At 39.6% G+C, this 25,001-nt stretch overlaps 1 protein-coding gene across 1 annotated transcript; it reads right to left on the minus strand.

Moving 5' to 3' along the window:
• Nucleotides 1–2,382: 2,382 nt before the first annotated feature.
• Nucleotides 2,383–23,639, minus strand: LOC132762545 (cholesterol 24-hydroxylase-like). Its single transcript, XM_060755634.2, has 15 exons — nucleotides 23,435–23,639; nucleotides 20,710–20,787; nucleotides 19,941–20,022; nucleotides 19,102–19,175; nucleotides 18,220–18,306; nucleotides 17,661–17,799; nucleotides 15,931–16,041; nucleotides 13,529–13,685; nucleotides 12,691–12,753; nucleotides 10,744–10,816; nucleotides 10,024–10,108; nucleotides 8,387–8,497; nucleotides 5,119–5,207; nucleotides 4,743–4,809; nucleotides 2,383–4,444 (listed from the first exon to the last, which is right to left on the minus strand). The coding sequence occupies exons 1-15, from the start codon at nucleotides 23,569–23,571 to the stop codon at nucleotides 4,283–4,285; spliced, it is 1,515 nt and encodes a 504-aa protein (XP_060611617.2). The 5' UTR covers nucleotides 23,572–23,639; the 3' UTR covers nucleotides 2,383–4,282.
• Between the last annotated feature and the right edge of the window lie 1,362 nt (nucleotides 23,640–25,001).

The following is a 25,001-nucleotide window of genomic DNA, read 5'->3' on the forward strand; positions in this document are numbered from 1 at the left end:
CCTGCTGTAGTGGAAAAAGAAATTGCACTTCTATGCTAGCAACAACAGTGGAGACCCCACATCAAGTAAACGGAGACAATACTCACACTCTGCATCTCACAGTGGGGTCCCTGCCAACTCTACTTAGTGAGGTGGACAGTTCAGACAAAATAGTAGTTGGTCTCAGTTCAGAGGGGAAACTAAGTGAAAGTGCGCAAATTGAGTATTCTCTGTTTTTCTTTGTCCTCGGAGCCCAAAGCAACCCCTTCACCATATGAATTGTGTTCCCATCGGTCAACAGCAACAGCCCAACTTGGGGCTTGATAGCTGCCAGAGAAAGATGTGGGATGGATTGCAAAGGACCCTCATACAAGAGATATAAGCAGATGTAAGAAACACATACCCTTATGTTACTAACAGGATGCTGCCCATCCCTAAAACTTACATAGCTGTCTGTTGAACATTTCCACTTGGAAGAAGTGAGGAAATATTCTGAATGGGAAACTTAGGATGCAATTACACTGTGGCATTACTGCAACGTGACACCATTGACTACTATGGAAATCATCGAAGTTGTAGGTTTACAGGATCTTTAGTTTTTTCAGCTAAAAAGGTGCTGATCCATTACCAACCTAGAACTCCCAAAATCCCACAGCATTGAACCCATGGTAGATACAGTACTACATTAATTTTACATTGCAAATGCAGACTTAGATATAGGCTGCATCTCCCCAATTCGAAATGCTTGCAGCAGTGTTTTGGAGTTTTTTTGTTTTTTTAGATATTTGCATTGTAAATAATGAGCTATCATGGAGATGATACCGAAGCCTAAAACTCCCATTCAATTTTATTTGATATCAGAAGGGTAATTCTATACACAATAATTTATATAGTTCTGGCTTGAAGTAAATGTGAATACACTGAACCATCAGAGGGCAAAGGTGTCACTATTTCAGCCTCTACCTCTCCACTTCCTCAGTTTATATTCTGTAGTTCTACAAATCAGCTAACCATGTAGCTGGCCAGCATTGTTATATCAGTTTAATGCCACTTTATTGGCCATGGCTCGATTATAAGGATTTCTAGGATTCGTGGGGATCAGAGAATTCTCTGCTACAAAGACCTAGTCCATTCATTTGAACTTCAATTCCCAGTGAATCTGTATAACAATCTCACTAGACTCTGCTCACTCTGGAAACTGAAATGTTATAAAAATGGCGTAGACATGTAGTGCAGGTACATCATTAAAGGACAATATTGTAACACAAACTAGTAAAATCTCAGTAAAGGAAATCTAGGACACCCAGACTTCCTGAATACATCACATAATTAAACCGATGTAATTCCTTGATTCCTCTGTTGTTGTGGCATCTTGGTATCACATAACAATCTCACCGGACATCCTTATTGAAGCTTACTCTGGAAATGAAAATAGTATGAATGGTATATGTGTGTAGAGCAGGTATATCGAGGATCTTTTTCATGTCAGGAGTGACTTAAGAAACTATAAGTCGCTTCTGGTGTGAGAGAATTAGCCATCTGCAAGGACGTTCCCCAGAGGATGCCTGGACGTTTGATGCTTTACCATCCTTGTGGGAGGCTTCTCTCATGACCCCACATGGGGAGCTGGAGCTGACAGAGGGAGCTCAACCTGCTCTCCCGGATTCAAACCGCTGACTTATTGATCAGCAGACCAGCCGGCACAAGGGTTTAACCCATTGCACCACCGAGGGTTCTTAGAGGATAAGCCAATCTAATCTATGCACAAAAATGTTGTCTAGTAGGCAGGGAGAGATAAACAAAGATAAATTGCAGTCAAAATTAGATTAGCATGACTTTTCCCCTAGTAAATTTGCTTCCTCCTGAACACATACTTTCCAACCAATGGTTCTTACTGTGTTGTTGGTTAGAAACACTATTAGCTAGAGGAAAGAACACGAGTGACTAAGAAAATAGGAAATCCAGACTCAAAATTGTCAAGGCTATTACATTTTGACCTCATCATGCCAAAGAAGGAAATGTTATGACTGCTGTTTCTTCAGCAACAATTGAGATGGATAGATAAACTGCTTTGGCGAGAACTACTAAATGCCACAATATGTGGAAGCATCCTATCAGGCATGTAAAACATATTCAGATAGCCACTAGATGGCAATCCAATAGAGCAACACTTAACATCAGAGGAGAAAACTGTTGATTTATTCCTGCAAAGCAAGTAAACTTGTTGTGGTACCTTAAAGATCAAAAGACTTACATAAATATAAAAAACAGGACCTTTTTGGGGAAAAGCTTTCAAATCATACCCACATCCATCTATAGCTTCTATTTACTTCTTGAACTGTGGGCCACTCTACTATAAATACGAATTTCGGAAAGCAGAATGCCATTTACAACATCTGTAAATCCCATTGTAATATATTTCACTTTTTATTACTTTCAATCAATAAAGCACAATTAATTATTTTCCATCACATTTCTGCTGCTTTCACATTTATCTTCTTTTAAATCCATTCATTTTTTCCAGATCCAGTCCGGAAATTTTCTCTAGAAAGCCAATGAATTTCACAATTTCTGATTTCTTTTTTTTTATTCAACAATCACTATCAATTTCCTTTCCGTTTTTGCTTGCACAATCTCTGCTTTCCTGTCAGTCCAGTTTCACAACCATAGTTCTTCTTTCAAACAGTCCCTTTCCCCCTCTTTTGCACAATCACAATTTGCTTTCAAATCAGGTTACAACGTCTTCTTGAGCATCCCTAAATCTTCTCTAAATAATCATCATTGTTATTGTTGGGTTGCTGTGAGTTTTCTAGGCTGTATGGCCATGTTCCAGAAGCATTTGGTCCATACAGCCTGGAAAACTGAAAGCAACCCAGAGATTCCGTCCATGAAAGCCTTCGACAACACACTGTTATTGTTATTGTTGTTATTGTTATTCTTTATATTACCCACTTTCTCCTCTGAATGGGACTGAATGTGGCTCGCAACCCCAAAATGGTACAAATTACAATTAAATCTTCAAACACAGTTTGTTAAATTTTAGTTCATGTTAGTTTAACTTCTTTTTACCCCACTGCCTTTTCAGTCTGCTTATTAAACCAGCAATAATTCATGTATACAATTTAATGTCCTGATAGTACAAGTGAACTGAGGCAGACACATTTAGCTGCTCACTCACAAGCAGAAAGAGATGAGATTGCAGGAATTTGGATGTTTGTACCATGGAGCCATTGATATTGTCATTCTCTTTTACATTCTGCCACACTCTTCTCCTTCCAAAGGCAGGCAAAAATGTGCTTATTCAGGCCTTATTCAGGTATTGATAAAAGTGCTTTACAAAGTTTTAACTACGTAGAATCTTGCTTATCCAACCTTCTCTCATCCAACATTTTGTATTAGCCAATGCTGCCGGCCTCCTGCCTGGATCCACAGCTGTTTCAATACATTGCAATGTTTTGGTGCTAAATTCGTAAATACAGTAATTACTACGTAACATTACCATGTATTGAACTGTTTTTTCTGTTGATTTGTTGTAAAACATGATGTTTTGGGGTTTAATTTGTAAAATTATAACGCAATTTGACGTTTAATAGGCTTTTCCTTAATCCCTCTTTATTATTCAACATTTTCATTTATCCAACGTTCTGCCAGCCCGTTTATGTTGGATATGCAAGACTCTACTGTATGATATTTTTAACAGAATAGTTATCTTTTAACTTTTCCACAATTTTTTTAGCTGTAACCTGTTTAAATTTGGGGGTAAAAAGCCTTGGATCTCTTATAAGTAGAAAAGCAGGATATAAATGAATCAAAGATAATTTGGAGTCAAATCCTTTGAAGACTGCTTGGAAACCCTCATGCCAATGGGTAATCCATAACTAAGGAAAAGCCTTCAAAAATCCCCTCCCTTCTGCAGTCCAAATTTAAGAATGTCCTCCTAATTCCCCCTCTACATTGACCATTTAATGGAATTTAAGACTAGCTTCAAATTGCAGTGATCAGACATCAAACTCTCATTGTTTTAAAAAAACCATTTGAAATAAAGTCTTTAATGTGCATCAGTGCTCTGTGGTTTATGTCAGCTCCATCTGGGACTCCAACTGGTTCCAGGATTTCCTATGTAATCATCTGTAGGGTTGGGTTGCAGGATCATCCATTTCCATTATATAATAGCATATTAAATGGTGCCTCTTATATAGCATTATAAAACCATCTTTTAAAAATATTTTTTCAACCCAAGGATGGTTGAATATGTGGACATGAATGTCTGATTGTAGAGAGTACTTGGCAACCAATATTTCATTTAATCTTCTTTACGAATGAGTTGATGGCGTGGCTTTAGTCTGCACTGGACACCGTCTAAAGGCTTCAGTGTTCCTGTATCTATAGCTCTAAAGCTCTGTGGTGGAACCAGCTGGAAGTCAAATCTCTGCAAAAACTTGGCCATCACCACTTTAGCTTCCATCTGTCATAAAAGGAAAAATACAACAGTGAGCTGTTTGCATTCAGTTGTTTTTATTGCATTGTTTCTTCCCCCCAAGGAGCCCAGTTTTGCATAAAACACATGAGTCAGACTCAAGCTCCTGCCCACCATGTCATTGTATGTGGCCTTCCAGATGCTGGACCAAAACACCTGTATTCTTCATCATTAGTCACCATGACTAGAGCTGATGGGGAGCACGAGTTGAGAACTAGTGATTTAAAGGGATGGATGCCTGCTCTCAAAAAAATCTGGCAATCTTAACAACAACCTTCTTACTCACCTGTGAAAATATCTGCCCAATACAGGAACGAGGTCCAAGAGCAAATGGGAAATAGGAAAAGTAAGGCCTAAAAAATATAAAGAAAGAAGAGATCACTTCAATAGCATACACCTCCCCCCAGCTACAACTCTAGTAGTAACTTATTTTCCTGATATTGCAAAGCAACAACGCTCTTCTGCATCTTGACAGAGAAATTACACTTTGTTAATTTCCGTTGATAAACAAGACAAATGGGCAGATCAGACCAACTTTTCTCTGGTCATTCAACAACTTTAGTAGACACTGGTCAGACATTGAAATTATGATCAAGCTGAAAATGTAATGGCTTTTGGTTTTACTTGGAGCAAACTCCAGAAGGAGGCAGAAGGAGGCTTACTTTAGTTGATCTTTGTTAAATCTGTCAGGATTGAAGGTAAGTGCATCCTTGAAATACTTTTCCAGTCGTCCCATAATGTATGTGCTAAACTGTTGGGGAAAAGAATAATTTACATTTACTAACATGAAGCAAACCTTTAAAAATCACTTCCATACATGAATGGAATGCTGATCCATTTCTCTGGTTAGCGCTGCACAATCCTTAATGCTGCCAAGAGCTCAATATTGCCAAAGAGCTTGTAAAACCATAATTTCAATCATTCCTAGCATTGAGCAATGGTCGTTAAAGCGGTGTCGATTTGCATTAATTCTAGATGCATCCAAAGACTAAGGTTCTTCCTAAATTATCTGCTGCTACATAAAACCTCATAAGATTCTTACACATTTCTTACAGATCTTCCTCTAAGCAAATTTTAGTTGGTGATAGTGTAGCCAAAACAGCAAGAAAAGAGTTGAAATTAATGAGGGTTGACCATTAGGAAGCAGCTATTAACAACTTTGGATTCAACCAGATTTTTTATTTATTTATTTACTGTATTAGTATACTGCCTTTCTCAGCCCGTAGGCAACTCAAGGCGGTTAACAGGGTAAAATTCAATGCTTACAATATCATAAATACAATTAAAAACATAACATATAATAAAAATTAAACATATCAATAAAATATAAATTCATAGTGTCGCCTTGTTAAAAACGTTGTCCGGTCTCATTGTCGTCATTCCATTTTCCTATGTCAGTTACTCTGCATTTGGAAACGCTTGTTCAAAAAGCCACTTCTTGTTTTTTTTCCGGAATGTTGAAAGGGAGGTGGCTGATCTAATATTATAGGGAGGACATTCCATAGACGGCTCTGTCTCTCGTCACCGCCAAATGTACTTGTGACGAAGGCGGTAACGAGAGCAGGGCTTCCCCAGATGATCTTAAGGTCCTAGATGATTCATTAAGGGGAGATGCGTTCAGACAGGTAAGTTGGGCCAGTACCGTTTAGGGCTTTATAAGCTAAAGCCAGCACTTTGAATTGTGCCCAGTAGCAAACTGGCAGCCAATGGAGCTGGCACAAGAGAGGAGTTGTACGCTCCCTGAGCGCTGCTCCTGTTAGCAATCTGGCTGCCGTTTGTTGGACTAACTGCCGTTAGTTGGACTAACCATTTGAAGCTTCTGGACAGTCTTCAAAGGCAAGCCCACGTAGAGCACATTGCAGTAGTCTATACAGGATGTAACCAAAGTTTGGACTACCATGGCCAAGTCAGACTTCCCAAGGTATGGGCACAGCTGGCGCACAAGTTTTAACTGTGCAAATGCTCCCCTGGTCACCACCAAAACCTGGGGTTCCAGGCTCAGCGATGAATCCAGGATCACACCCAAGCTGTGAACCTGCATCTTCAGGGGGAGTGTAACCCCATCCAACATTGTGGTGGGAGGTTGGGAGAATCTCCTTTTCTAGAGATTTTTAAACAGAGACTGGATAGCCATCTGTCAGGCATGCTTTGATTGGTTGCTCCTACATGACAGAATGTTGTTGGACTGGATAGCCCTTAGGGTCTCCTCCAATTTTAGGATTATTGTTCATTTGTTCAGTCATTTCCGACTCTTCGTGACTTCATGGACCAGTCCACACCAGAGCCTCCTGTCGGTTGTCACCACCCCCAGCTCCTTCAAAGTCAATCCAGTCACTTCAAGGATACCATCCATCCATCTTGCCCTTTGTCGGCCCCTCTTCCTTTTTCCTTCCATTTTCCCCAGCATATTTGTCTTCTCTAAGCTTTCCTTTCTTCTCATGATGTGGCCAAAGTACTGTATATACTCGAGTATAAGCCTAGTTTTTCAGCCCTTTTTTAGGCTGAAAATGTCCCCCTCGGCTTATACTCGAGTCAAGGTTATTTATTATTTTACTCTGTTGTTGTTGTTGTTGTTGTTTCATTTATTATTATTTTTCTATTTATTAATATTACATTTATCATTTTACTCTATTATTATACATTTATTATTTTACTGTATAATTGTTGTTATTGCTACATTCATTATTTTACTCTTTTTATTATTGTTGTTGTTGTTATTACATTTGTTATGTTGCTCTCTTTATTATTATTGGAAGGATATGTAAGCACATTTACACTGAAGAAGGTAAATAATCATTTAATCAGAGTTGGACAGTCTTATCTTAAATTACCATTTTTGTAAATATTTAAAAATATATAACCTACTGATTCCTCAATTAATGTAATTTAATTGGTATCTTATTTTTATTTTGCAATTAGCCATCCCCTGCCACGCATTGCTGTGGCTCAGTCTGTGTATATGTGTTTTGTGTGTATATATATTTGTGTATATGTGTGTTTAAGTATATATATGTGGTTTTGTGCATGCATTGTAATGTGTTTTTTGCTTTTTGAGTCTCTTCTACTGTGTTTTTCAGTGTTTTTATGAGTGACGGTCTCTCGTTGGCCTGATAGGCGTATTGTGTCTAAATTTGGTGTCAATTCGTTCAGTGGTTTTTGAGTTATGTTAATCCCACAAACAAACATTACATTTTTATTTATATAGATTTACCAGTAGCTGCTGCATTTTCCCACCCTCGCCTTATACTTGATTCAATCTGTTTTCTCAGTTATTTGTGGTAAAATTAGGTGCCTCGGCTTATATTCGGGTTGACTTATACTCAAGTATATACGGTACTTCATCTTGGCCTCTACTATTCTTCACTCCAATGAGCAGTCAGGCTTTATTTCTTGAAGTATGGACTGGTTGGATCTTCTCGCAGTCCAAGGCACTCTCAGAACTTTCCTCCAACACTACAGTTCAAAAGCATCGATCTTCCTTTGCTCAGCCTTCCCTAAGGTCCAGCTCTCACATCTGTAGGTGACTACGGGGAATACCATTGCTTTGACTATGCGGATCTTTGTTGCCAGTGTGAAGTCTCTACTCTTCACTATTTTATCAAGATAAAATTATGCACACATTCCTGTCTTTATTTTAAAGTGTGGAGGTGTTTAAAATAAAGTCAGATTTTGTAAAAAGCCTCTTGTTTGGTCTATATAAAAAGCAAATCCTTCTAACCCTAAAATAGGGAACTTCTCTTAAAATAAAGAACAAGATTTCAAATTTTCCAATGAGGGACAAAACAACTGTTCTTGCCCTTCTAGGCTCCTATAGAATCATAAGTGATAACTATAATGGGTAGAAAATTCAGTCACAGCACTGGAGAATTGGTGTTGAATTCCCAGATGTTTTGGATATCCATGCAATGCAGTTCCATTCATCAGACTCACAATCAATGTAGTGCCTGCTGGAATTCTGACCCCTTCGATGACGTTTTCCTTTCCTGTCCAGCGTACGGTGCCTGGAACTGGTGGATATAATCGTAAGACTTCTTTAAGGACCTAAGTCAATAAAGACAATTTAAATTAAATACTGAGGATCCAAACATTACTTTCAACAGCAAACCAAAAGGAGACTATAGAGCCACACTAGAAGATCTAAAGCAGGGGTGTCCAACTCATTTTCACAAAGGACCACATCAGCTTTATGTTTGCCTTCAAAAGGCTGTTAATAATAATAAACTTTATTTGTATACCGCTCTGTCTCCTTGAGGGGACTCAGGGTGGTTTCCAGCATAGGTAAAACATTCAATTGCTAAAATCATACAGAATAAGCATTATAAAGCATAAACATAATACTATTAAAATAGTCATACATTTTAAAATTTAAAAGCCAGTTCCAGTACTATTCCACTGGGTAAAATTTAACTACCAATGGCCAGGAATTCAGAGTGGGGCTAGACAACTATTAGAGGGCTGGGGGAGTGCAATGAAGTAGCATAGGGCTGGGGGAGTCGATAAAATGCAAAGCAGGGTCCTAACTGATGGTCAGGGTAGGGCCTGGCTACTTATTTCTAAAGCATGCAGAACACCTATAGGAGGGCTGGGCCAACAGGGAAGCATAGGGCCGGGTAAAGTGCATAGGGGTCCTAACTAATGGCCAGGGTAGGACCTGGGGCTACTCATTTCCAAGGCCTGCTAAATAGCTAAAATAGGGCTGGGCCAAGACTAATACAACAAGGTATTCCCCTTCCCGTAGACATCAGGCTAGCCCCCTCCCTGTTGATATTCCGCAAGAAGCTAAAGACCTGGCTGTTTAAGAAGGCATTTGAATAGAAGTGCAATGACTGGTAACTTGACCATGGAATGGAACAACGGAAATGGTATTGGATTGTGAACTTGACGATGAGACGACTCGGAATGGCTTTGTAATAATGTTGATGTTTTTGATGAGATTTTTGCTAATGATGTACTGCGGATTATTTGTCACTATGTTTGTATGTTTTTGCACCTGTTTTTCTATGTTGTACACCGCAATGAGTCGCCAGTAGGCTGAGAATTGCGGTATATAAGCGTAGTAAATAAATAAATAAATAAATAAATAAGGTAGCATAAGGCCATGGATATGGGTAAAATGTAAAGCAGGGACCTGATAGCCAGGGTAGGGTTAGGCTAATCATTTTCAAAAGTGATGTATTGTGTCCAAATTTGGTGTCAATTCATCCAGTGGTTTTTGAGTTATGTTAATCCCATAAACGAACATACATTTTTATTTCTATAGATTTAGATGGTTAGAAGGCATGATCATCAAGTTTGCAGACGGCACCAAATTGGGAGGGATAGCTAATACCCCTGAAGACAGACGCCGAATTCAAAATGATCTCAACAGATTAGAGAGATAGGCCAAAACTAACAAAATGAATTTAACAATGACAAATGCAAGATACTCTACCTTGAGGTTATCTGGTTAGTTTCCATGACTGTGTAATGATTTAAAGTCTCCAGAGTGATAGTTCAGAGTTATAGTCCATAGTCAAACTCCAGAGTTATAACGTGAATATGATGCTGGCTCTCTTACTGATGCATACCTGTGATAAATATTCAAGTTTTCTGAGATCTTCATAGGGAATGTCTTTCTTCACACCAATGACTTCATCCACTTCTGCCTGGAGTCTAAAAAGCAGGTCCAAGAGACATGTTAAATTACAACATGATTTCGACTGTATTTATTTATTTATTTATTTACCTTACTTATATACCGCTGTTCTCAGCCCGAAGGCGACTCACAGCAGTTCACAACAAATACGAACAGCAAAAATTCAGTGCTACAGTATAGAAACAGTTAACAACCTAATACATTACACAATTAATAAACAGTTACTACAATACCCATTCACTGTCGTGTCGTCATCAAAAACATGTTCCAGATTCATCACCCATTGTTCCATTCCAGTGTTCATTAACCAATCATTGCACTAATTATTCGAACTAGTATCTAGTGGACCTTGTTCTTGTCACCAAATATAATGTACTCAGAATTTAGTGTGCAATCCTATGTTCCTTTTAACACCCCAAAAACTTAATGGAGTGTACTGTGTGGACATATTTAAGACTGCACCATGCTGGCAGGTTTGGGAGAATTGATAGGCATGAGAAAATGTCAATATAATAGTGAGAACTGCTGATGACTGTAGCTGCTCAAAGTCCATAGCAGCTGTTCACCACTCAAGTAGCTCAGATGCTTTCAAAAATTGAAAAACATTTAAGGGAATAATGAGAAATAAAGAATAATTAGACAAATTACCTACTTTGCAACTATATCTGGGTGTCGTGACAATTCCATCACAGCAAAGGATAATTGATTAGCTGTGGTTTCATGGCCTGTTGAATAGAGAAAATAGTTAAATGACGGAGAAGGAAAGGGGATAAAACAGAGCTCTACGATTTGACAACAGCTTATGAAACTAAATTGTAGTTTTGTGCCTTCTGACTTAAAGCAAACCTGTTTCAGGGTTTTCTTGGCAATATTTATTCAGAAGAGATTTAGCATTGGCTTTTTCTGAAGCTGAGAGTTTCTGACTTGTCCACTCAGTGAGTTTTGTGGCCGAGTGAGAATTTGAACCCTAGTATCCAGAGCTGTAGTCCAGTACTCAAACCATGACATCACATTGCCTCACATGCATGCCGCTGTATCAGGCATGTGCAAACTTTGATCCTTCAGTTGTTTTGGACGTCAACTCCCACAATTTGAAGTTGAAGTCCAAAACACCTGGAGGACCGAAGTTGGCCCATGCCTGAGCTATACCATGTATTTTTATAAGACAAAAAACTAAACACAAAGAAATACAGTTCTTGAGCACTTGCCTAATCTAAAAAGTGGTTCTTGGCCCCTTGGAAGTAGCCTATTCTTGTCCTAAATGGAAATGCCCAGTTTTCTTCATCTCAAACCACCAATCCAGCCAGTATGATGCTTTAACACTCAGAAAAGAAAGGGAAAAAAACTCCACCAGTCTTCCTTCTTTCCCTGAAGGTAAGGCAGTTCTAAAACTACAAAATGGAAGCTCCAGTCTTCTCTCCTTTCTTCTTCCTCTGAGATAAATCAGTTTATATAAACTGGAACAGAAGTCTCTGGATCTTGGACCATCCTTCCTTCCACATTTCTCCAAAGAACTCCATTCCAGGTTTTGTAAACTGCTTTGCCTCAGAAGGACAGAGAGTAAAGGAGTTAAGCTTCAGAGAGCTCCATTTTATAATTTTTAAACTGCCTTGCCTTTGGATAATGAAGGGAGGAATGAAAAATCAGCCCAAAATGAAGCTGTGTCTATTATGCAAGGTAAACAAAAATATATCATTTTTGGAACCCTATAAACAGAGGTGTGACTATTATGTGGTGGTGACTATAATGCAATATGGAGAGAAAAAGAGACAAATTATGAAGACAGTAAACAGTATATCATCCTATTCCCATGACCCATTAAAATTGTCTTTTCTCTGATTGCAGTATGTTAACTTATTTATATTTTTCCTTCTCTCTAAATTTCATTTAATATGCTTACTTTGTTTATGATAAGAAAATATTTTTCTTCTCTAGATTTCAAAACCAGTCTCCCTTTTTTTCCTTCTTGACATAGTCCGTAAAAGGTTGCCAGATTTTTAAATAAGTCTTTATAGTTGTCTTTATTAATGCTGTCTAATCTAATTCAGCCAAATCCATTATTTTTTATATATTCTACAATATTTGGACTTATTATTTTCCAGTGCTTTCTGTACAACAATCTTGCAACTGTTGTCATTCAACACACTAAAATTTGCTACTTTCTTTCAATCATATTTTCCAAATCAACCATAGGGCCAATTCAGTTTCAAATGCTACTTCTGTTTTTGAAATTTTCTTTTTTAAGTAAGTCTTATTTGAGAGAAAAAAAAGATCATAACGGAACAGTAATACAAACAAGCAAGATGTTGTGATAAGTAGCACTAAAAATACACAGCTACATTCTACTTAACATTACCAACTGCCACTTATACCAGACGTAACCACAAAAACCACCCAAAGTAAATGAAAAAAAGAGGAGAAATAAACCGATCTCACACTCACTATCTCACCCCTACAAAGCAGTCCTGAGAAAAGGCCATTTAATCTCTGTCCTGCATGTTTAAGGGGTTAGACTAGATTGTGACTCCTTATGAATCTATGCCTCAGTTTATATGTAAACAGGGCTTATGTATTACAAAGGATAACACAATACACAAACCTGCGACAAAGAAGGTGACAAAATTGTCCAGCATATTTTCAATATCATGATGTTCTTCTTGAGCTAACAAAGGCAAAAAAGAAAGAATAGTTGGTATATCTCTTTAAAGCCTCACCAGCTAGTACAATCTAGCTCTTCTGGCATAGTTTTTGTGAATGAGACCAAAAAGTAGCATTTTTAACCCTCTTTCAATTACTGCTGCTGCATTTTTGGGATGATGTTGTTATTGGGGTTTTTTTGTTATCAGTAACTCAGTACTATTGCTAGTTCAATCTGGCATTTGTAAGCTTTTCTGTTTTCTGACAATAACCCATCAGATAAGTAGGGCTTCTGTAATGATTATTATACTGAGTATTTTTTAAAAAATTTACTGGATTTTTTTGTGTGTCGGGAGCGACTTGAGAAACTGCAAGTTGCTTCTGGTCTGAGAAAATTGGCTGCCTGCAAGGACATTGCCCGGGGGATGCCCAGATGTTTTACCATCCTGTGGGAGGCTTCTTTCATGTCCCCGCATGAGAAGCTGGAGCTGACAGATGGGAGCTCACCCCACTCCCCAGATTAGAAACGACAACCTTTAGGTCATCAGTCCTGTCAGCACAAGGTTTAACTCATTACACCACCAGGGGTTTACTGGAATTATACTCTGCCTTTCCCCAGGATTATTACTATGATACTTATAATGAATACATCCTGTAATATTTAATATACTCAAATATAATAATAATAATAATAATAATAATAATAATAATAATCAGAAGAAGAAGAAGAAGAAATAGAAATAATTGAATCAAACAATTTATTGGTATTTCAGCGTTTTCATCCACAATAAGCCTCTTACCAGCATTCTTTAGTATCTGGGTGAGAATATCCAAGGGAACCTCTTCTCCATTCTGAATAGCCTTTTGCCTCTTCTCAATGCACTCTTTTCCAGTGCGACGTAGCAGCCTCAAGCTTTCCCGAATCTCTCTCACAGTCTTTCTGTTTCCTGGCATATACTAAACAGTTAATAATCTCAAGTTTAATGTGAGTATCACAGTGACCTCTGTCTTCTGCTAAGATGGGGTTGACCAGAAGATACCCTACAGTCCATTGATCAAAATACCAGCTAAATTTATAGTGTGTTGCTGCTGTTCCTTAAGTTTTATGTTACTGTTTCATTTGACACACTTTCTTAATGAGTAAAATATTATTTTATTAGTTGTATGATATCTTGAACACTTGCATTGAAAAATGCCATGTATGTTTCATAAAGAAATAAAGGAACAGCTTAGTATGTAACCTACAAAGTGCCCCATGGCTAAGAATGGCACCCACATTATGGAGTCAATGAAGTCAATCAATCTGAAATATCGTACACTAGACTGGAGACTTCAACACCTTAACCTACAATCACATTCACAACAGAGAGAACAGCAGGAGTGCCAAAATAATTTTGCAGGTGCCTTCCTATTATTTAGATATTGTGTCACATACATGTATTTTTGCTATTCCTTGGGTTACTGCATGTGAGAATATTGCTCCTGTCAAATTATTAAGGGAAGTTTATGTCTCAGCATATCATAGAACTGAACTAGAAGACCTAGAGATTTCTAGAGATACCCTCTCTAGAAATTTGCTAGGTCTTCCAGCACAATTATATGATGACTTCCAGGGGACACATACCATAGAATCACCAGGAGGACCTAAGGAAAATTCTTAGAGAGACCCATTATTCCACAGACGTAGGAAAATGAAATTGCATATATCAATTTTGTGGTTAGGATTGTCTTACTATACATTTTTCTGTTCTTCCAGTTCAATCTGGTTTTGATTTATTTATTTATTTATTTACATCACTTATATCCCGCCCATATCAGCCCGCAGGCGACTCAGGGTGGTCTAGGCAACTCAGGGCGGTCTTTAGACCACCTTTTGGCATTAACCCACAGCTTACATGGAGATACCAGTTAAGGATGCCAAGTCAAGAAAAGCTGCTAACAGGATGTAACAATTACTGAATATTAGGTGGGTCACAGATGCATCAATAATAAATGTCTGAAATAACCCAGAAAATAAGTAAGTATTTCCCAGCATAAACATTTATGACAACAGGAGAAATTGGTGTGGGTCTAATGACAGATAAAACTCTACTAGGTTGCACAAGTCATACTAGGGAGCAAAGAGGAAAGCAGTGCAAGAACCAGCACAAAAATCTTGAGTACCATATATCTGGAATGGGTCAATATAGAATGCTGTGGTGGTCAAAAAGATTTGTGAACTACATGAAAGTTGTCAGATGCAAAGTGTACAAACAGTTCAAGCTGTGCATATGGTCATGCAAACAGAGTTGCCAGGCCAAAACAAGCAGTCTTTACAGATCACTGATTTATTTATTTATTTGTTTGTTTACAGCATTTTTACCTCGCCCTTCTCAACCCCCGGGGGGGGGGGGGGGGGGCTCAGAGCGGCTAACACAGGCAGCAATTCGATGCCACAATATAAAAAAAAAAACATAAATGCATAAAAGATTAAAAACAGTAACAATTAATTATATAATCACATAATCACATATCCATTTCCAATTATCATAACAGTCGTCAGGTCCAGTCCATGTTCAAAGTGCTGCTGCATCCACTAGCCAAAAGTCTGGTTCCAAAACCACAATTTTAGCTTTTTTCTGAAGGAAAGGACGGAGGACTAATCTTCCAATCTTGCTGGGGAGTGAATTTCACAAGTGGGGGGGGGGGGGAGTCACCTGGGCCGGAACCATATAGGGCTTTATAGGCCAAGACCAGCACGTTGAATTGTGCTCGGAAGTGGAACGGCAGCCAATGGAGCCGACATAACAGGGGGGTGGTGTGCTCCCTGTATGGCACTCCAGTGAGTAATCTGGCTGCCGCCCGTTGCACTAGTTGGAGTTTCTGAACAGTCTTCAAAGGCAACCCCACGTACAGTGCATTGCAGTAATCTATTCGGGATGTAACCAGAGTGTGGACCACCGGAGCAGTATTTATTGATCTACTCAAATTTGAATGTTTTTTAATGGCTAGGTCGGCACAACCTGAGGCTAGCAGCGGGAGCTCACATCACTCCCTGGATTCGAACCACCGACCTTTCGGTCAGCAAGTTCAGCAGCGCAGCAGTTTAAGTCACTGCATTACCAGGGGCTTCCAATTCCAATTCTAGGTTTGTACAAATCTAGAATGAATGAGTTTGAGAAACAATCCCAAGAGTAAGTTCAAATGAAAAATCTGTACTGACCTTGAAGAGAGGTATGCGAGTATTAGTCATCCCTTTCATGACCAAGTTCACTGCGTGTGGAAAAGGTGTCTGCTCATCATGTAAGGTGTTCAGTTCTAGGCCAAAAGCCACCTAATAATATTAACAGATATGAGGTCAAAGATATGAGGACTAGAAATCATTGAGGGAAGTCATTGTCTATTCTGCTTTGGTCAGACTTCACTGGAATCCTGTGTCTGGTTCTGGGCATTAAAACTCAAAAATGTTGACAAGCTGAAACGGGTCCAAAGAAGGACAACCAAATTGGTCAAAGGTCTGGAAGACAAGCCCTACAACAAAGGCTGAGAGGGCTGAGTATATTTAGCTTGGAGAAGAGAAGGCGAAGACAGGACATAACAACTATCTTTAAATATTTTAATGCATGTCAGATTGAGAAGGAGGTAAGATCATTTTCTGCTGCTTCAAAGACCAAGACATTGTTAAGCAGAGACTGGATGGCAGTTTGTCAGGAGCGCTTTGATTGTATGTTCCCTTATGGCAGAAAGAGATTGGAATAAATGGCCTTTGGGCTAACTCCATCCATACTAAGGCCATAATAAATATGCATCTCAACATATCGATACAGCAACTGAAAACTTGAAATGGTATGTCTTCTACCTTAGCAGCCATGTAGAAACATAGCAAACAACACCATTAATTCATGCCAAATTTGTCTATTTTTGTTTAAACCCAGATTAATTTTCTACAACCAAATAATCTGTCCAACTCCATTGGTTCAGTAGATGTGAACTTCATGTGAAAATTTCTGGAAATTTAGCAATACTTTTTGCATAACCGAACCTGCTGACCTACTTCATTGGATCAGTAAATATAAAGTTCATATGAATTTTCTTGCAAAATTTTAGGAATCTTTTTCTGCAAAACTTGATGACATAGAAATTAATAGTAGGAAGAAAGTACAGTAGACTGATTCTTTTGTCAAGTGACAGGAAACATTGATAGATTGCTTTGTCATTGACATTAATGAAACTTTCTTAAATTATTCCTCTGATTTTTTGGTTTCTGAATTGGGCACTGTGTGTAAATGAAATGTGGATTCCCTTCAGCTACAGTTTCTATTTGCATAAGTACAGCTGGGTTGACTGAAGCAAAAACAAGGAAAGAACTCAGTGACATTTTTAACCTCCATGCACTCAATACTGATACCAATTAATTATCAGAAGAACTAAAGTTTAAATTATTTCCTCACGTTTAATATACAGGAAAAAGCAACAGATTTCATAAAATGCTTTTTGTCTTTGTTTTTCTTGCTTGAGGGACTGTGACCTGGCCCTCCGTTTAAAAAGTTTGTGGACCCCTGGTATAGACTCTTGATCCCTGGACCTCTTGAACCCTGGACTTGCTCACTGACTCTCGGCATTCGACCACTGAACTGGACCTTTTGACAACGGTGTTATCTTGAAACTGCAACAGTGTTTGCTGTCAGTTTTTGTTTTATATTCTGTGGCTGAGTGCTGTCTTTATGTTTTATAGTTTGGAGTATTAAAACAGCCAGAAAGTAAGTATTGCTTTAATTAAATTGTTTAGCACAAACTGGGAGTTTGTTTGATTCATCTCTACATGAATACGGCAGAGCCCTGGCATCGTGATATTTTCATTGGTCAATTAAATATATGTCTTCAGCTGATGCAGTGTTGGTCTCTGCATCACATTCTACATCCATGGAAAAGAAACATTCATGTAATCACAACCTTTGCAATGATATCCAGCGTCACCCGTCTCAGAAGGTCCATCACATCCACTTTGGTTTCTCCATCTGCCTTTTTCTCCAGTTCCATCATAAGCTCTTCTGCTTGGTCATTGAATGTTTCCATGAGGCCAATCAGGTAACTGAAATTAATACAAGCTGCTGAAGAAAGGGCTTTGTGGTTTATGTAGCTACTTTTCTATGAAAAACTGGGCTCTACAAATTACTCACAGTCAGAAGAAAGAAAAATGGCATTACTATCCACTGCACACTATATATATATATGCACACATACACACGCACACACATGAACAAAGACATCTGATTTAAACTAAGTCCGACTCTTGGTCCACAGATCCCAGTATTTTCAGCTCTGGTTAGCAACATATATCCAGGGTTACAGGCCAGATTCTTTCTTAGCTGTACCCAGGGATCCCTGCTATTTCCTGGTAGTTTCCTATGCAAATAAAAGTATTCACATGGGTTAAAATCTATACCATCCCTTTAAAATCCATATCAGCCTTTGAAAAAGCCCCACTCCAAAAATCTACTTTTTTCCTCACGTTCGACTGAAGGCTGGATCCATAATTCTCCTCTGCTTGTGCCAATGGTCATATTCGCGATCTGTTACTAACCCATTTCCTAAAAATCTGGAAAAAGCAGAGAAAAGAATCTCTATTATTTGGAGCTAGTTCTGGTTATATTTTGATCAACCAAACATGATTTGAAGGACAGGCTATAGCACTTGTATATTCTTTTCACTTCACATCTCTCCTATTCTCTCGTTCTTATGCTATTGCTCAGTTGGCTTCCTCAGTTGGTAGATCATTTGGCCAGGATGTGTACTGGAGTACACATCCTGGCCAAATGATCTACCAACTGAGGAAGCCATGTTAAAATTCATTTTCGGTTATTTGAAACTGTGATAAGAACATTAATAAGACCTCTACTGGGGGAAAACATAATCACATATAATTGAGTTGGATAATATCTGCTGAGTATCGAATGTTCTGTTTTGAGACCAAATTTCTCAACAACACAGTGTTGTTGCAACTCCAGGCCTTTCTGGATTAAATAGATTATCTCTAAACTCATTCCGAACTGGTTTTAAACTTGGTCTGGGAATGGAAAAGGATTTACATCAGATGATGGGAAAAAAACTCCTGCTCAAGGTCTTGAACTTTATTGTGTTGCTCAATGTCAAGATGAAACTAGGGGAGATCACCCAGAACTTTGGTGACATCATTGATACATAGTTTTCACCAATTCATATACAATTTTCATTGGTCCATACCTGAATTCTCAAATATTTCTAACACAAAACTTTATATGTAGTACCGTAGAAATCATCTGCACAGTTGCCTTAAGAATTACAGTTGAGTAAGAATATTGGTCCATTCTCTTAACAAAAATGTCATGTCCAATTGAACTTTATATTAACCTACCTTACACCAAACATATTGTAAAGGCGCCCATATACAAATCGGTCTTTTGGGTATTGTGGCAACATCAAGTATTCCTAAAATTAAATTTTCTAGTCAGTCCATTTCAAGTAGAATACATACAGAATAAATCTCAGTTTCTATCACCTATCCTCAAGGGGACTCAGGGCAGATTCCAGCACACACAAACACAAAGGCAAACATTCACTGCCTAGAAACAACAAACACAAATAAAGGTAAGACTTCCTTTTCTGGCTCTGGAGGAGTGGTGCTCATCTCCATTTCTAAGCTGAAGAGCCTGCGTTGTCCGTAGACACTTCCTTGGTCATCTGCCTGGCATGACTGCATGGAGCGTCGTTTACCTTCCCACCAAGGTGGTACCTATTGATCTACTCACATTTGCATGTTTTCAAACTGCTAGGTTGGCAGAAGCTAGGGCTAATAGTGGGAGTTCACCCCGTCCTGCAGATTCAAATTGCCAACCTTTCGGTCTACAAGTTCAGCAGCTAAGCGGTTTAACACGTTACAGTACCGCAGCCCCTTGAACATAGGATTGTTCTTTAGGTAGAATGTTATTATTCTACCTAGAGCATTATACATATTAGTTTCATTTTGTAGAGTGTTTTTCTTATTTTATTTTCCTGCCAAAAACATGGTTATGAAGTTTTGAAAATGGAATACATTTCTGTCTTATTTCACATAATGATAATAATAATAATAATTTAAGAAAATAACAACAACAAAAATAGCTATGGGAAGATATGATCACTTTGTTGAATATGCCATGAGCTCTTTTGTTATATTTCTCTTCATCATTACGAAGGTAATATTTCACAACATACCTTGACACCCTCAGGACTTAAGATCAACAAGGAGACTCTGTGAAAGGCATTGAAACGCAATACTGGTCCATATTCTTCCGCCCTGTAAAGACAAGATATAAATAGATGTTACAAAAGAACCAAATAATTATTTTTAAAAGTTTGTTCTCATGGCTGTTTTATGGCTGATGGTTACAAATAACCAAAAGACACTGAGAAAAACATTTCAGATCAGCTCTAGAAGAGTGACACATTATTTTATTGTTGTTCAATGATATACATCAGGCTGCTAAGAATAACCAAAGCAAATTTTCTGAATCTGCAAACAATACATTTGATTACACCCAAATATCCGATTCCTCAAAAACAACAATACTCTACCAGAAAAAAATCAATACTGATTATAGAATCATATAATCACAGAGTTGGAAGAGACCTCGTGGGCCATCCAGTCCAACTCCTGCCAAGAAGCAGGAAAATTGCATTCAAAGTACCCCCGACAGATGGCCATCCAGCCTCTGTTTAAAAGCCTCCAACGAAGGAGCCTTCATCACATTCCGGGCCAGAGTGTTCCACTGCTGAACAGCTCTCACAGTTAGGAAACTCTTCGTAATGTTCAGGTGGAATTTCCTTATGAATAAAATGTTTAAGGTTAAATTTTCATATATATATATGATACAGATCTTATCTAGACATTTAAATCCTAAAGATGAAGAAACTTTAAAAGCACCAGAACTGCAGTTCATGGTCTCTTATGTCGAGCTATCCAAATAATTTCCATAAAACTTACCATTGCAGAAAGAGATCATGCACAAGTTCCTTGTTCTTCAGCATTTTCCACAAGATTGGAAGATGACCAAAGAAAAAGCTGTTTTTTTTAAAAAAAAGACAGGAGATGATTAAGCTGGGGATAATACACTGACTTTCAAAAAGTTAGATTGCAAGATTATTTATTTATTTATTTATTTAATATTTTCTATCCCGCCTTTCTCTACTCCGAGGGGGACTCAAGGCAGCTTACAGATAGGTAATAATTCAATGCCTTAACAGCAATATACAAAACAAACATTAAAATTAAAATTAAAATACAGTAAACATTTTACAAACATTACAATCACTATAAAACCACGCTATCTGCAATCATAATCCAGGTCATTCCAGTTGTCATTGCACATAATTCCAGTTAATCTATTGCACTATGGTTGTTCTCTGAAGGCTTGATTCCAGAACCACATTTTCACTCTCTTTCTGAAGGGAGGGTGCTGATCTAACTTTTCTGGGGAGGGAGTTCCACAGCCAAAAGTCACACCTGCGAAGAAGGTGAGACCGAAAGCAGGGAGATAAGGAGAGTCAGAGAGGAGAAATTCCTATGGATAGCATGCCCTCCGGATCCATGAGATATGAATTCATGATTTCCAGTTACTGAGGACTGTTGAGTCCCATGTTTGTAAATGGCAGCAAGATGAATATAGGCACACTAAAATGTATACATTCATGTCACTGCAATTTGATAACATGGGCTGTAAACTCCACTTTTTAAAAGTATCTCTGGAGAGTCCCGGAACTCACTTTGGGTCTCAGGACCGTTCCACATTGCCACTTTATTCCAAGATCTGATCCCAGATTATCTGTTTATCTCAGGATATCTGCCAGTGGGGACTCATATATTCCAGTTGAAGACAGATAGTCTGGGATCAGATCCTGGGATAAAGGGCCCTCAATCAAGAGATATAAATGGGATATAAATAAATGTCATCATTATCGTTGTCGTCGTCATCATCACCCAACCCTTGTGGATACAATAGGCCCACTGTAAATTAATGGCTGAATTTCACAGTAAAGTAAATTATCAGCAAAAACATAGTGCATGTCGCCCTCCCAGGGAGAAGTTATATAGACTCAGACCTTTCACAATAATATTTTTATTTCATGTGTGAGAAAATTGGCCATCTGCAAGGACATTGCCCAGGGGACACCGGATCATAGAATCATACAATCATAGAATCGTAGAGTTGGAAGAGACCTCTTGGGCCATCCAATCCAACCTCCTGCCAAGAAGCAGGAATATTGCATTCAAATCACCCCTGACAGATGGTCATTCAGCCTCTGTTTAAAAGCTTCCAAAGAAGAAGCCTCGACCACACTCTGGGGCAGAGTGTTCCACTGCTGAACGGCTCTCACAGTCATGAAGTTCTTCCTAATGTTCAGATGGAATCTCTTTTCTTGTAGTTTGAAGCCACTGTTCCACATCCTAGTCTCCAGGGAAGCAGAAAACAAGCTTGCTCCCTCCTCCCTATGACTTCCCCTCACATATTTATACATGGCTCCTCTCAGCCTTCTCTTCTTCAGGCTAAACATGCCCAGCTCCTTAAGCCATTCCTTGGGCAACAACCTTGCAGATGGCCAATTCTCTCACACCAGAAGCGACTTGCAGTTTCTCAAGTCACTCCTGACACGAAAAAAAACTAAGCGGATGGATTTTAATCAGCATTGTACCTGTGTATATTTGTTATATGCAATTCAAGAATGTTTTATCTCTGTGTTTTTAAAAAGTTAAACCCTACGTTGAGTCACAGGGTGAGGCAGGTAAACATTAAATTACTACTAATAATAAGGAAAGCATCCAGTTATATTCCGATATAGAATCATTGAGTTGGAAGAGCCTTGTGGGCCATCCAGTTCAACCCCATTCTGACAAGAAGCAGGAAAGTCGCATTCAAAGCAGAGGCCATCCAGCCTCTGCTTGAAAGCCTCCAAAGAAGGAGGCTTTCAAGCAGACATGGAACAATGGCTTCAAACTACTAGAGAGGAGATTCCATCTGAACATAAGGAAGAACTTCCTGACTGTGAGTGCCGTTCTCTGCCCCGGAGTATGGTGGAGGCCCCTTCTTTGGAAGCTTTTAAACAGAGGCTGGATGGCCATCTGTCAGGGGTGCTTTCAATTCAATGTTCTGCTTCTTGGCAGGGGGTTGGACTGGATGGCCCAAGAGGTCTCTTCCAACTCTATGATTCTATGAAGGAGTCTCCACCACACTCCAGGGCTGAGAGTTCCACTGTTGAACAGCTCTCACAGTCAGGAAGTTCTTCCTAATGTTCAGGTGGAATATTTTGGCTGAGCAAGAAAGACGCTGCTGCCAATTGTGTGACATTATTATTCAGGTCCAAGTGCTGGACAAAAACAGACCTTTGGTCTTATTATGTTGTTATTACAGGTTAATGTTTTCTCTCTGGTGCTGAATGGCATGAATCCTACAGTGTAGAGCAGGCCTGGGCCAACTTGGGCCCTCCGGGTGTTTTGGACTTCAACTCCCACCATTCCGAACAGCCTCAGGCCCTTTCCTTTTCCCCCTCAGCCACTTAAGCGGCTGAGGGGTAAAAGGAAGGGTCCTGAGGCTGTTAGGAATGGTGGGAGTTGAAGTCCAAAACACCCGGAGGGCCCAAGTTGGCCCTTGCTTGGTGCAGATGCAAAGAAGGCAACCAGTGGTGCTTCTGCTGCCACTCTCTCTCTCTCTCACCTGGCTCGGGGGGCGCTGGGGATGTGGTCGTATTTGACATGAACCCATTGGATGTAGCCGCAATACAGCCCGAAAGCCAGGAGCCCCAGAGCCAGCAACACGCGCAACAGAACCCCGATCAAGGCCAGAACTTCCATCACAGCCCACAATGAGCTGTGAAGCCGCCGCCTCTTTGGAGCCTGGAATGCCCTTCCGAAGGGTCAGTAGACCGGGGAGGAGCCTGGCCTTGTTAAAGGGACCGCGCTCTCCCTGCAGTCCAAAGCCAAGAACGGACCCCCTTCCTTCCATCCATCCACACTAACCATTGAATGCAACCCCAAACCGGTATTGCAGCAAGTGGTTTCGATAGGGAAACCCCGGAACTAGCTGAAAGGACCGCGTGGTGATTAGTGATTACATAATCCACAGAGTACCTACTTTTTTTCTCTCTCTCTCGTCAGGAGCGACTTGAGAAACTGCAAGTCGCTTCTGGTGTGAGAAAGTCGGCCGTCTGCAAGAACGTTGCCCAGGGGACGCCTGGATGTTTTGATGTTTTACCACCCTTGTGGGAGGCTTCTCTCATATTCCCGCATGGGGAGCTGAAGCTGACAGAGGGAGCTCATCCATGCCCGCCATAGATTCGAACCTCTGATCTGTCGGTTTCAAGTACGACCACATCCCCAGCGCCCCCCGAGCCAGGTGAGAGAGAGTGGCAGCAGAAGCACCACTGGTTGGCTTCTTTGCATCTGCAACAGGCAAGAGCAAACTTGGGCCCTCCAGGTGTTTTGGACTTCAGCAAGGGTTTAACCCACTGCGCCACTGGGGGCTCCTAGGTCTGAAAAAAAAGGAAATATAGCTGGGGAAAATGGAAGGGACCATCATTCTTTGCTTCACCCCCCCCCCCCCCACCCTTCCACGTAGTTTCTAACCCATGGTGACCCTATGGCAGGAGTTTCTTGACAAGTTTTCTTCAGAAGCTTGCCATTACCTACTCTGAGGGTGAGAGAGTGTGACTCTCCTCTCTGGAATTAATGCATCTTGACACAACATTAACTGCCATGGCATCAGTGAAGTTGTAGTTTGAAAAGGTCTTTCGTCTTCTCTGCCAAAGAGCACTGCTTCCTCACCAAACTACAACTCCCAGGATTTCGTAGAATAGAGTCACAACAAATTGCTTTAATTCTACAGCATAAATCCCCCCTGCCCCCAATGGATTTCCATGTCTAAGAGGGGATTTGAACCAAGGTCTCCAGAGTCCATATAGGATGATGATGATGAGAATGAGGATGAGGATGATGATGATGGGACTTCCGACTTTTGGAGCACAATACTCCTGACCTCACGATCATGTTAAAAAACCAAGTATGGATTGTCAATGTTGCAATCCCAGGTGACAGCAGGATTGAAGACAAACAACAGGAAAAGCTGACACAATATGAGGATTTAAAGATCAGACTGTAAAGACTCTGGCACAAACCAGTCAAGGGGGTCCCAGTGGTGATCAGTACACTGGGTGCAGTGCCTAAAGACCTTGGCCTGCACTTAAAAACAATCAGTGCTGACAAAATTACCATCTGCCAGCTGCAAA

This window comes from Anolis sagrei, chromosome 1 (assembly GCF_037176765.1).
Source record: "Anolis sagrei isolate rAnoSag1 chromosome 1, rAnoSag1.mat, whole genome shotgun sequence".
NCBI classification, from domain to species: domain Eukaryota; kingdom Metazoa; phylum Chordata; class Lepidosauria; order Squamata; family Dactyloidae; genus Anolis; species Anolis sagrei.